This window comes from Oncorhynchus nerka, linkage group LG11 (genome assembly GCF_034236695.1).
Source record: "Oncorhynchus nerka isolate Pitt River linkage group LG11, Oner_Uvic_2.0, whole genome shotgun sequence".
NCBI lineage: Eukaryota > Metazoa > Chordata > Actinopteri > Salmoniformes > Salmonidae > Oncorhynchus > Oncorhynchus nerka.
This window is the reverse complement of record NC_088406.1, coordinates 66,075,504-66,088,586: the sequence shown is the minus strand read 5'-3', so window position 1 is coordinate 66,088,586 and position 13,083 is coordinate 66,075,504. Positions and strand designations below refer to the sequence as shown.

The window sequence follows — 13,083 nt, the reverse complement described above, 5'->3', positions numbered from 1 at the left end:
TGGATTGGTGGCGGACTTGATATTTCCTGCTAAGAATACCCAAATATTGATAACTTTTTTAGTTGCATCCTATGTTAATATTTATTGTAAAATAACCTATCCCTCTCAAATAATGTGTTTAATTTCTCTAAAGAACAAGACATACCACCCAAAGCATTGAGAGAGAAAAAAAACCCATTGTGTCTGTGAACCAGTTTTATTAATTCTCAAGCAGAACATACATGATGGTCCTTTATTGCTGATAGCATTCCATTCTGATTACCAACATAACATTCTTACAGCCAACCCACAACCAATTACAACAGAAGTATCAAGCATTATATTACCCTCATTCTTTAACAGTTCTTCGCAAATTCCCGACTTTGACCAACCTTCTGGCAGTCCAGTGGGAAAACAGCAGATTTTCCTTTTTATTCAGGTGATGGAAAAGCTAGCCCTCCAGTCGTCACAGATTTTGTAATAGCTTTAGAAATCATGGTTAAAAAGAAAATGTTATAGCAAATCCTGATAGCGTTGTTGTTTAATTCCGGTTTAATGTCGAAGCATAACGTTTTAAGTGGCACTGCTACACCATGGTTATCCTCCCCGTCCAAAAACTGTAAATGAAATTCCTGAATGCATTTTTATAACCATTATTACATCCTACCTTATGATAATTTAACCACATTCAAAATCAGAGTTATTGCCATATATTTTTGCGTGACGAAGAGAGGAAAAAAATGATATTGTACATATTCACAACTTGACTTGACAAAATGGCATGCAAAGACATAAGGTACACAGAATTTGAATATAAAATTGAGTTTAGACCTACGCCATGACCATATGGCTACACCGGGCAAGACATGACGACACAGTATGTGGACATATATACGTACTTACGTGTGTGCAAACATTTTCACATAAACCTCATAGACAAAACCAAACATTACCCTAACATCATGATATGATTCTTCAAACGTCCTATAAAGATAAAATATGGCTTATAGTGTTATTCTCTGATGTTTTTGTTTTTAGACAGACGCACGGTACGATTATTTTTCATGTATCATTTTTTCCAACCAACCTAAAACAGGTGAAGCGAGGAATGTTTTTTTTAAATGTTAATTTCCGGTGCTAACTCTCCGCTGCAGGGGGGCAGAAAAGTAATCTAAAACTCTCACCTAGAAGATAACGTAACAACCTAATGCAACTCCCAACAACGTTGTTGCTCGGCTACTTCTTCAACATGTCTTGGAGAGGACCAGGGAGGTATTTCATGACCGTGTCCATGATGCTTTCCTCTTCGTCATCATCGTCTCCGCAGCCCTTGGGCACGGACGATTTGGGACGGGTCAGACTGCCCTCTGCAGACTGCTCCATAGCAGCCTGGGCCTCGGCCTCAGCCTCCTCCCTCTTCTTAATTCCGTACTGGAAAAACAACATGATACTAGCATTATGGTAACGTTAATATTATTGTGTCAGACTGCCCTCAGGAGAAAACGGAGTGCAACGTTATAATAACATTAACCCCTGAAAATACACTTCTTATGAACGCCACGTGGTTAGGAGGGAGGTGGGGAGTGATACAGGAATTGTCTCCCTCTTTTAATGACTGTCTCAGTATGTGTATTCCATGTATCTGATACTGTCTGGACCAAATGAGTATAACATGTTGTCTTTGTAGAAGTTGATTGATTGATGCCAGCAAGCATTTGGCCACCCTTGATCAAACAATTATAAAATAATTAGCAAATCAGCTTTGAGCTGAGCTCAACTGTGAGTTATCCTAGTGCAGGGAAACACCCTGCAAGGGAGGCCAGTTTGGATTTGGCTTCAGACCAATCAAAAAACACAATTTTCAGATAAACGTGTCTGTTTCTGGTCTGCTTGTGTTGATGTGCTGCAGTAGCTAGCTTGCTAAATTGGCCCTTTCCTAAGCCATGGATGGAGATGTGGATTTTGACTTGTGGTTTTGACTTAATTCTCTGCACAGGCCAATAATTATGAAGGCGATTCAAATCTAACCATAAATTAACGTTGTACCACTGGCTTGAGATGATTGAAGTTCAATATGAGTCTAAATGTAGCCTAGTAGTCTAACTAGCTAGCTAACTTAGCTGGTTCATTGTTGCTCATGCGAGGAAGTCAGGCTAGCAAGCATTTTAGCTATGTAGCCCATGACAACAAAAACTGAAAGCGTGCTGTAGGACAAAGCCATAGACCGTTTTGCCAACATGAAAGAGAGGATGATGGCATTGGTGTTCAACTAGTCTACAAGAAGGGTGAGTAATCATTTTTTTAAAGGGTTTTACTTGTGCACGCACACACCGACACACACACACAGAAATCAGTACTATGGACAGCCACGTGATGTTGTTTAAGTTGAAATGGTGCTGGAATAGCTGAGTTCCTGTTGTCTTTGTGCTGACTTGCTGTAACTCTGTGGTTCTAAATCAGTAGTTGTTTAGTAAACTGTCAAACATGAACTTGCTTGACCATGCTGCAGGAGATAACTGTGTGTGTGCAGGAGATAAACAGCGGGAGATAACTGTGTGTGTGTAATATTTACTTTGTGGGCTTCTTCACTGGACAGATTTTGTTGATGAAACAAGAGTATTTGTGTAGTTGAATTTATTCCGCCACTGTGTGACTTGTCTTTTTGTTGTCACGACCTGATTGCATATCCCGGTGGCGTATGATCCCGGTGGCGTATGATCCCGGTGGCGTATTATCGAATGGGTTAGAGAGCAAACAACGCAATTATCACATCTGTTGTAATATGTCTTTTTTTTTCACTGGCTTGGTTTCCTCAGCTACTGGTAAAAGCTCATGTAGTTTTTTATGAGGTCACCTTCTCACCAACTGCACCACGCAGCCATCACCTGCATTGTGGGAGGCACTATTTGTCAACCAATCACTAGGGCGTTTTTGTTTTTCCCCGCGTGAACGTGGCCCAGAATTTGACTGAAACAGGAACACACTTTGCCAGGATTTCTAAAGCTACATGGGATACAAATGAAAGTGATATTTGAGACCGCTCTCTAACCAATTCATTGTGCAAACATTATGTTTTCAGTGTGCGTGTGTGTGATATGGGGGTATATTATTTTGACATTTATACCGATATATATATATTTTTAAACAATAGCAACAATGTTGACACTGCAATGTTGATATTTGCCTTGCAGTTGGATAACCACCACAGTTGTCCGACTCTCGGGCTATCGCAGATGCACCCCCCCCCCCTCCGACTTGACTCGCAGACTTTTGTCTACAGCCGGCTTCGTTAGGCTTACCGCACGAACACACCCATTCTGTTCTAATGCTGTAATGCTACTACTCACGTTACTGGGGTCTGTGACCTCGATGCTGATTGCATGTTAGCTGTAATTCAATCAAAGTCACTGACTGGAACGGGCCTCGGGGGTTAGACCAAAATAACAGTCATTGTGCACTCGCTGTGCTAGGGGAATGCGTGGCACGTCATCTTGTGCAACAAAAAGAAAGTCAAAAAGGGAAAAGATGTATTAAAACTCGCTCTCTTTACTGCGCAAGCAGAATGTTGTTTTTGGATCATCTTCTGCCAATCCGCCGAAGGTTTTTGAACGAACTCCTGGGAGGGAAGTGTAGGCTTTCGTTCCAACCCTGCAGTAACACACCTGATTCAGCTAGGCAAGGTCCAGGCTGAAGACCTCGATTATTTGATTTAGGTGTATTACTGCACCAAACTGCACACCCTGAGGAACCCTGGATAAGGGCTATTCCAGGGCTATATATTACAGGACATTGAGGATAGGATTCAATACCAAATGTGGTGTGAGCCATTGTTGTACGGTAGACCTACGTAATAACATGTTACAAGAATCTATTTTCGAACTTGAATAACAGAAACTTGGAGATGTGATGTCACCCACTCTGTTGGAAGTAAGAGAGAGTTTTGTGCGTTTGTGTGGTGTGTGTGACAGAGAGGGTGAAAACACAAATCTGTGCTAATTAATGCATCTCTCAGAACAGAAACCCAACTCTCTTTCCTCTGACATATTGTGCACAGCTGTTACTAGCGCCCTTGTGCTTTTTGGGTTATTTTTAGGATCTGTAAAAAAAAAGATGCATTTTTGTTATTCCTTCCAAAAACAGAGCTGTTACAACTCTTCTCCTCTGCCTCTCCCAGTCTCTTACAAATATGTCTTTATTTGTGTTTTACTACACTCATAGAAACAAAAGGTGCCATCTAGGTTATTTGGCTGTCCCCATAGGAGAACACTTTAAAGAACACTTCTTGGTTTCAGGTAGAACCCTTTAGGTTCTAGGTAGAACCCTTTTGAGTTCCATGTAGAACCCTTTCCACAGAGGGTTCTACATGGAACCCAAAAGAGTTCTACGTGGAACCAAAAAGGGTTCTCCTATCGGGACAACCAAAGAACCCTTTTGGAGCCCATTTTCGAAGAGTGTAGGGCAGTGCTACCAAGCAGACATCAACCTTGATATTATAGTCCATTGAGAGAGCACGACCTTGAGGATGAGGGAGAGGAGAGAGAGGTGAGATGGGGAAGGATGGAGGATAGGGGGGAGGGGGCTGGAAGGCTGAGGTCATCCTGTCTTTGGCTGCCTCTGCCGTTCTGCTTTTCAGAGTCTCTATTCCCTAGCTGTTATCTTCCTGCACTGTGGTGGCTAGTGGTTTCATAGCAACCTCCGCTAGCAACCATGCAGCAGCAGTCCATTAGGCAGCTGAAGAGGAGCATCGCTTTAAATACGTTGCATCATGGGAAATGTAGTCCTTCCGATGGCCTGATATGAGTAAACATTATTTTACAATAGTTTCTCTTTTCTTTAATTTAAAAATGAGCTTCAATTTCTGCTGAGCGCCTTGAGCGAGCCGCGCCGTGTATGAAACGTTTTTAAAAGTGAAAACAATCTGTGCTCAACTTCCCAAAAAATGGGGGGGGGTTCGTGCCATGAAAAAGGAAAATGGTTTCGTTGGAGGGCAGCCAAAAAACAAGGTCTTAGAAGAATGCATCCTCCAGTGTCCTCCCGATGCTGTCAAGCGAGTGAACAGTGGCCTCGACTGCAGCTCCATTAGCTGACCCCTGCTCTCACTGGGGCCTCTGCCAGTGTGGAAACAGGATACAGTGCCTTGCGAAAGTATTCGGCCCCCTTGAACTTTGCGACCTTTTGCCACATTTCAGGCTTCAAACATAAAGATATAAAACTGTATTTTTTTGTGAAGAATCAACAAGTGGGACACAATCATTAAGTGGAACGACATTTATTGGATATTTCAAACTTTTTTAACAAATCAAAAACTGAAAAATTGGGCGTGCAAAATTATTCAGCCCCTTTACTTTCAGTGCAGCAAACTCTCTCCAGAAGTTCAGTGAGGATCTCTGAATGATCCAATGTTGACCTAAATGACTAATGATGATAAATACAATCCACCTGTGTGTAATCAAGTCTCTGTATAAATGCACCTGCACTGTGATAGTCTCAGAGGTCCGTTAAAAGCGCAGAGAGCATCATGAAGAACAAGGAACACACCAGGCAGGTCCGAGATACTGTTGTGAAGAAGTTTAAAGCCGGATTTGGATACAAAAAGATTTCCCAAGCTTTAAACATCCCAAGGAGCACTGTGCAAGCGATAATATTGAAATGGTAGGAGTATCAGACCACTGCAAATCTACCAAGACCTGGCCGTCCCTCTAAACTTTCAGCTCATACAAGGAGAAGACTGATCAGAGATGCAGCCAAGAGGCCCATGATCACTGGATGAACTGCAGAGATCTACAGCTGAGGTGGGAGACTCTGTCCATAGGACAACAATCAGTCGTATATTGCACAAATCTGGCCTTTATGGAAGAGTGGCAAGAAGAAAGCCATTTCTTAAAGATATCCATAAAAGTGTCGTTTAAAGTTTGCCACAAGCCACCTGGGAGACACACCAAACATGTGGAAGAAGGTGCTCTGGTCAGATGAAACCAAAATTGAACTTTTTGGCAACAATGCAAAACGTTATGTTTGGCGTAAAAGCAACACAGCTCATCTCCCTGAACACACCATCCCCACTGTCAAACATGGTGGTGGCAGCATCATGGTTTGGGCCTGCTTTTCTTCAGCAGGGACAGGGAAGATGGTTAAAATTGATGGGAAGATGGATGGAGCCAAATACAGGACCATTCTGGAAGAAAACCTGATGGAGTCTGCAAAAGACCTGAGACTGGGACGGAGATTTGTCTTCCAACAAGACAATGATCCAAAACATAAAGCAAAATCTACAATGGAATGGTTCAAAAATAAACATATCCAGGTGTTAGAATGGCCAAGTCAAAGTCCAGACCTGAATCCAATCGAGAATCTGTGGAAAGAACTGAACTGCTGTTCACAAATGCTCTCCATCCAACCTCACTGAGCTCGAGCTGTTTTGCAAGGAGGAATGGGAAAAAATTTCAGTCTCTCGATGTGCAAAACTGATAGAGACATACCCCAAGCGACTTACAGCTGTAATCGCAGCAAAAGGTGGCGCTACAAAGTATTAACTTAAGGGGGCTGAATAATTTTGCACGCCCAATTTTTCAGTTTTTGATTTGTTAAAAAAGTTTGAAATATCCAATAAATGTCATTCCACTTCATGATTGTGTCCCACTTGTTGTTGATTCTTCACAAAAAAATACAGTTTTATATCTTTTATGTTTGAAGCCTGAAATGTGGCAAAAGTTTGCAAAGTTCAAGGGGGCCGAATACTTTCGCAAGGCACTGTAGCTAGCAGCTCTATACCGACGGGCCAAACGTCAGGCCAAACTCACTTTCACTTCCCTTACAGTAATTCCAATGCTTTTTTTCTTTGTGTATTTAGGCTGTTTGAGAAGGTTTGACTCCTAAGCAACCTCCCCACAAGTGCAATAAGCCAACAAAGCTACTTTACTAGGTCAAAGCTGTGTGTTGTAACATCTTGATAAGAGTATGGGTGAAATAGGCCTTGTGAATTTACTTTATTTTTTCATCATTCTTATTTTTCAATAAGAACTAGGGCCCGGGAGTTTTTCCAGCTCAGGTCAAGAGGTGAAGAAAAAACTCCGGGCCCAACATGAACTAAAATTGCCAGTTGATAGAAAGGTAGTGTGTATAACTGTTCAACGTCACATTTATCATTTCATTTACCTTGTCTCTGATGCCTTGTCGCATTGACTCCCTTTCCACCTCCATCTTTGCATATTTGTCTTTCCTCTCCTCCTCCTGCTGCCTCAGAGCCTCTTGTCTTTCTTCCTCTTTCTTCTCTGCATCGGGGTCGGGCTCCTCTTTGTCTCCTCCCATCATCTTGCCCACATCAGGTGGCCCCCCTGGGTGACACAGAGACAAAGGGCTTGTTCGACATTGCAGCCGACAGTGCGGCCGACCGCAGACTGACTGACAAATCACCTTGCATCATAAACAACTACCCATTATTATTTTGTAGATCAGTCAGTCGCCATTTACCCACAATGCATCATGGTTTGACGCTCTCGGACACGGCCATTAACAACTGTCAGACAGGCCTGCTTACTTACTTTTAACTTAGACTGTCATATTGTAGGGTCCAAACAGACCACATTTACACACATTTTAGTCACAGACACATTATCCAGAGCAACTTTCAATCGACTTACAATCAGTGATGTTGTCACTTTCGAGTTATTTCATTTTTTGATTACTGGGACAAGGACAAGAACATGGTCCCAGGACTAAAGGAGGTAGCACTCTTGTCATTTTTTCCCCCAGCACAGAATATGTAACTGTTTCGGTGTTCCTCATATAATGAGAAACTATGTCGTGTTCTCCTGTGGATCCATCCATTCGTAACACAAGATTAGTTTTTTTTCAACGCAGAGGAATGCTGAATGTCAGGGGAAGAAAATGTTACGTCACAGTCGCAAGCATTCCGCCAAATGAGCAGAACCGTTACAGTCCGAGATATTGCCCGGCTGTGCCTCACGACTGCATGCTTGGTCATGCGAGAGAGGGAGGGGAAGAGAGAGAGCTAGAAAGAGGGAATTCCAGGAGACTGCTGTGTCCCTGGAGCGAGCTGCTAGTCTGTTTTTTTCCTTCTCTTGCTCATCAGCATAAAAAAGAACTGCAGCAAAACGGAGAGAGAGAGAGAGAGAGAGAGAGAGAGAGAGAGAGAGAGAGAGAGAGAGAGAGAGAGAGAGGAAAGGGAGAAAGGGGAGACTGCTGCTCCTGTAGTCAGTCGATCAGGGCTTATTGAGCTGACTGTAAATCTACATTCTCTGATCAGATAGAATCCAGGTTATATAGCCTGGTTAAACCATACTGAACACCATACACTCACTGGGGAGCACACTCGGCAGAGTGTTCCATCTGGTTTAACCAGGCTATATCCAGTCCAGGTTAGTATCAGCAGTGCTAAAAAGCTGTGCTTAGTAATAGGCAGCATCACCCCCCCCCCTCTCTCTCTCTTCTCTCTCTCTCTCGCTCTGTCTGTCTGTCTGTCTCTCTCTCTGTCTCTCTATCTGTGTGTCTCTGTCTCACTGTCAGTCTCTCTCTCTCTGTCAGTCTTTCTCTCTCTGTCAGTCTCTGCCTCTCTCTCTCTCTCTCTCTCTCTCTCTCTCTATCTATCTCTCCCTGTGTCTCTCTCTCTCTGTGTCTCTCTGTGTCTGTATTGTGAGTTGATATGAGCAGTAGTTATAAATAGCCAGCTCTGGGTCTTGGTGGTGTGTTCTGATGATGACTGCATTGTATGTTTTCTGTTTCATTGCACATCATGTGCTTTGAAGAGGAAGAAGTGTTTTATGTGGTCGGGCACATTAGATTAAGGATTAAAGAGGGCCCTTTTTATGAAACTGTGTAACTGTGCGTCGTCTCATAAACCATCTTGCTCTCCCTCCTCCCCCTCCTCTCCGTCCTCCTCCTCTTCGTCCTCCCCCGTCATCCCACTCCTCGGCTTTTACAGTTCTACTGTCTCTACCGTTTTGACATTGCTGGGGTAGAATCCATTATTTATAGATTCTGGGCTGTGCACTGGAGGAACTCAAGGTCACACACTCACGGAGGGAAATGATTTGCTTTGCAGTACAGAGGGAGGGAGTCGGGGAGATACAGGAAGCAGTGAGGGCACCCTCTCCCTGACAATCTCATCCAAGTGTTTTCGAATAATGAGATTAGCTTTGATTTTCAGTCAATTATCGAGCTAGAAGAGCATCTGAAGATGCCTCCGTTTTATTTTCTGTTGAGGAAAGGGAAATAGGCCTCCACTGCGTTGTTCGTTACCCCTCGGCAGTACAGTACCCTTCACAAGCAGGACAGATTCCCTGCAGGCTCAATAAAACTGTAGGTTTTCTTGGAGGTGAGAAATATGGCTGATTCTCCCCTAGGCTCAATGGAAGTCTGAAGCCCCATCGTTATACTGGATCTTACAACTATCAGAGCTGGTCCCTTCCGATCGGAAGACACCAAAAGGGATATAGGCTGGCTAGAGGAAAAAGAGGTTGTTTTCAGATTGGCTGTTAGTCTTTCATAATCTTGTGTGTTTCAATGTTCCTTTTTTCCTTTCCATTCCAATGTTTCCCATTGAGCTCCACTATGTGGTTGAGTGTTTTTGGGGTTAATGTGAAGGACTAGGTCTCGGTCTGATCAGGTTTGTGCCAAGTCAGCAATGAGACACACCTTGGCCTAGATTCCATTGAATGTATGTGTGGTATCATAAAATAGCGTGCACTCTATCCAACTCATACAGTTTCGGCATCCACGGCCTGTATTCACAAAATGTCCCAGAGTGCTGATCTATGATCACATCCCGTCACAGATTTTACAACGGTGGAAACTCTCTCCAGCCAAAACCCGAATGCAGCACGTCTATCCATGATGGGAACGGTGCAAGTGCACACCGCCCAGCGGCGGTAGAATGTCTGAAATGGCAGCCTATTACCATATGGTCCTGCTCAAAAGCAGTGTACTATACGTAGAGAATAGGGTGCCATTTGGGAAACACACTGGGTGATGGAGTCAGTGTGGTGGATTCTGACAGGCGTCTGTCACCAGCTACCTGCAGCTTGATTGTCAGTGTGAAATTGCTTTTTGTTCTGTCGGGTGACGTAGACATCGTGCAGGGACGTAATAAGAGTTCAGACATATGGAAATCAAGAGATGAGATTTGTGGACAAATGCCATGTATATATATTTAAAACACAATAATAATTAGTTGTTGATTACGTTGTGATTATTTGAAATGATTATTTATTGACTGGTGTATTTAATTCATTGATGTGTCTGTTGAGAAGGTTAAGTTCATCCCTTTGTGCTTTACTGTCATGACTGTTCCTCTGCATTCAGGCTCTGTTGTTCAAGTGGTCTAAAGGGGGCAGATTAGTTCTAGTTGTTTGTTTAAACGTATTGGCTGACCAGCCACATTATATTTGTGACAGGCATCTCAAAGTGAACTGTAAGAAAAATGAATTTAGTCACGTCTGAATGAGTTAAATGAATACGAAAAAAATACTAGGTTGATATTCCAATAGATAACAGGCCAGATTATATGAGTGTAAAGCAGAATAGCTGTGTGCATCTACAGTCAAACACTTTAATGCTGGTATGTGAAAAGGGGCAATGCTACTGTTTGTTTAAGGGTTCGTATCATGGAGACTGGAGAGAGCACGGGGCGATGCAGAAGTTGCTGGTTGGTCCTGCATTTCAATGAGAAATGTCAGCTACCTCGCGCAATCTCGACTCCCACACACCATTTCTATAGGCTGCTCAGCCAGTGCAGCAGAAGCCCCTAACAATGCAGAAGACCCCAGCAAATATGATGAAAAAGTACCACAGATGTACAGTATTATATTTCTCTACACTAGGTGTTCACTTATCACGTTTGACCTTAACATTTTTTTATAATATAGTCCACAGCAGTTTTGTCCATACCCATATAATGATAAAGGGACAATATAAGTCTAAATAATATGGATATAGCTTATAGCTTATAGTTTATAACTATATACCTATTCATTAACTTAGAAATAATGAATAGAATTGAAAGAATGTCACACGTAATGTCCTTTCCCATCCCGTGTACTGTATATGGTGCATTGCCTTTGAGTGTCCGACACTACCCTGGTAATGGTGCAACGCATTAATCAACTTACCTCCCATAGCTGCCTTCATTACAAAATTCATGATGATGCTTTAAGTCTTGCCTCCCCTCAGATTCACAGTTTCACGTCAGACAGGACAGATGCTGCCCAGGTGCCAGAAGAAAGAAACCTTCGAAATTAAGACAGTAGAGGTTGAGTGGTTATATTGACCCATAACTAACTTTCTCTGTCAATCGCAGTGTTGGATTCTCCCTCATTTTAGTTTGCAAAGTGAATGGTGTTGTGATTTACAAACAAGATGCGTTGTTGGCTACACCTCCTCCGGGTAATGCTAACCTCAAATGTATAAACCACTCTATTTTAGGAATTTATTCTGACGGGGTGGATTCCACGGAGAGAGCTCCGCGAAGGTCAGAAAAAGGTCAATTTAGAGCGGTTTTCTTGTGACATATTTTGTGAAAAGGCTATATATTGACGGCACAGGTGTCGTAAATAACCGGCCCAACGTTGGTAACCTGCAATAGCGTAGCCTAGTACGTTTCATGGGGCCAATTAGCTTTCCTATACGGTACTTCAAATGAGAAGAAGCAGCCTCGTGTAAGCATAGGCTACCAGACAAGATATAGCACACCAATGCCGATAACAGGGTTCATTTGATCAGGGGAAATATATAAGGCTAATCAATTCCTCGAGCCCATAATCCGCGTTCAATGTCAAACTTTCAATTGTCCGGATTCAGTCATATGGTTCAAAACCCAAATGCACCGCGAGCTGTAGCCTACGACGTCCCAAGTAGGCTAATCATAATCCCAACCCTGGCTAATTTGAAATGAATAGGGCCTACGATCACGTTTTTTAAAATATATATATATTTTAAATTCCCGACACATAACCTTGTCTGAACCCACACACAGAGCTACAAAAGCAACAGCAAAAATCACTTCCTTTCTCGAGCGCGGAGCGATTTCAGCACCATTTTTGGGGGACAGCTCCCAATTCGTCCCACAACATCAACATCTCTTGTGTCTTGCGATCGGGACATGCGATTACCTTTCCGAGCGCCTTGGATCTCTCGAAATAGCAACGTTATCCTGGCAAAATATGGAAGTTGTCGCGAAATGAAGAGGGTGTGGAGATCCTTTAGATGCTCACTCTGAGCATCCCTGCTGTATTTCCCACCGTCTTACTGGCTTCTGCACAACGACTGCACGCGCGTCAGAGGAGGGAACTGCAGTTGCTGTCTGATGATGAGGAGAGGAGGGTAATCACATGGGAGTTCGACCAACCTTCTCCCAAACGTCCCACGCCTTCACTGACAAAAACCTACTGCAAAACGTCTGCTGCCCCTATTACACAAGATTAGGCTACTAGGTTACACTGTTTGGCAAACTTCCACTTAGATACCCCAGATTAGCTATATATATATATATATATAGAGAGAGAGATATAGAGATAGATTTATCAGAGAGTTTATATATCTTCAAAAGTCTGACCTAAATGTTTTCGCAAGTAGGGTGAATGCACACTTCAGCTTACGTAGGCTTCTGTAGGTAACTCACGTCATGCACCATTTCAGTAGCTCGTTAATTCATTGGAGTGGATATGTCACAGCGCTTTACATAGTTGGGGGAAACACCTCATCCACCATCAATGTGATGCACGGCGACCATTTTTGTGCCAGAACGCTCACCGCACATCAGCTAGAGAGGTGAGGAGTGATATATGCCAATTAGGAATGAGGGGGATGTTTAAGTGGCCATGATGGAATGGGGCCAGGTTGGTAATTTAGCCATGACACCGGGGTTATCACCCCTACTCTTACAATAAGTGCTTACAATGGGATTTTTAATGACCACAAAGAGTCAGGAGTCTTGTTTAATGTCCCACCTAAGAGAGGGCTCCCTACGCAGGACAAATTTCCCCTTCCCTGTGGCATTGAGATCTCCTTAGACCAGAGGGAAGTCTGGCCCTCCAACACCACTTCCCGCAGCATCTGGTCTCCCATCCAGGGGCGACCAGGACCGACCCT

General features: G+C 43.2%; 1 protein-coding gene across 1 annotated transcript; it reads right to left on the bottom strand.

Annotated features, from left to right (window-relative positions):
* Positions 1–177: 177 nt before the first annotated feature.
* Positions 178–12,355, bottom strand: LOC115137367 (complexin-1-like). The gene is made up of 4 exons (XM_029673659.2): positions 12,105–12,355; positions 11,106–11,223; positions 7,135–7,313; positions 178–1,410 (listed from the first exon to the last, which is right to left on the bottom strand). Exons 2-4 carry the CDS (start codon positions 11,134–11,136, stop codon positions 1,216–1,218), a joined length of 405 nt encoding a protein of 134 aa, XP_029529519.1. The 5' UTR covers positions 11,137–11,223; positions 12,105–12,355; the 3' UTR covers positions 178–1,215.
* Positions 12,356–13,083: the final 728 nt, after the last annotated feature.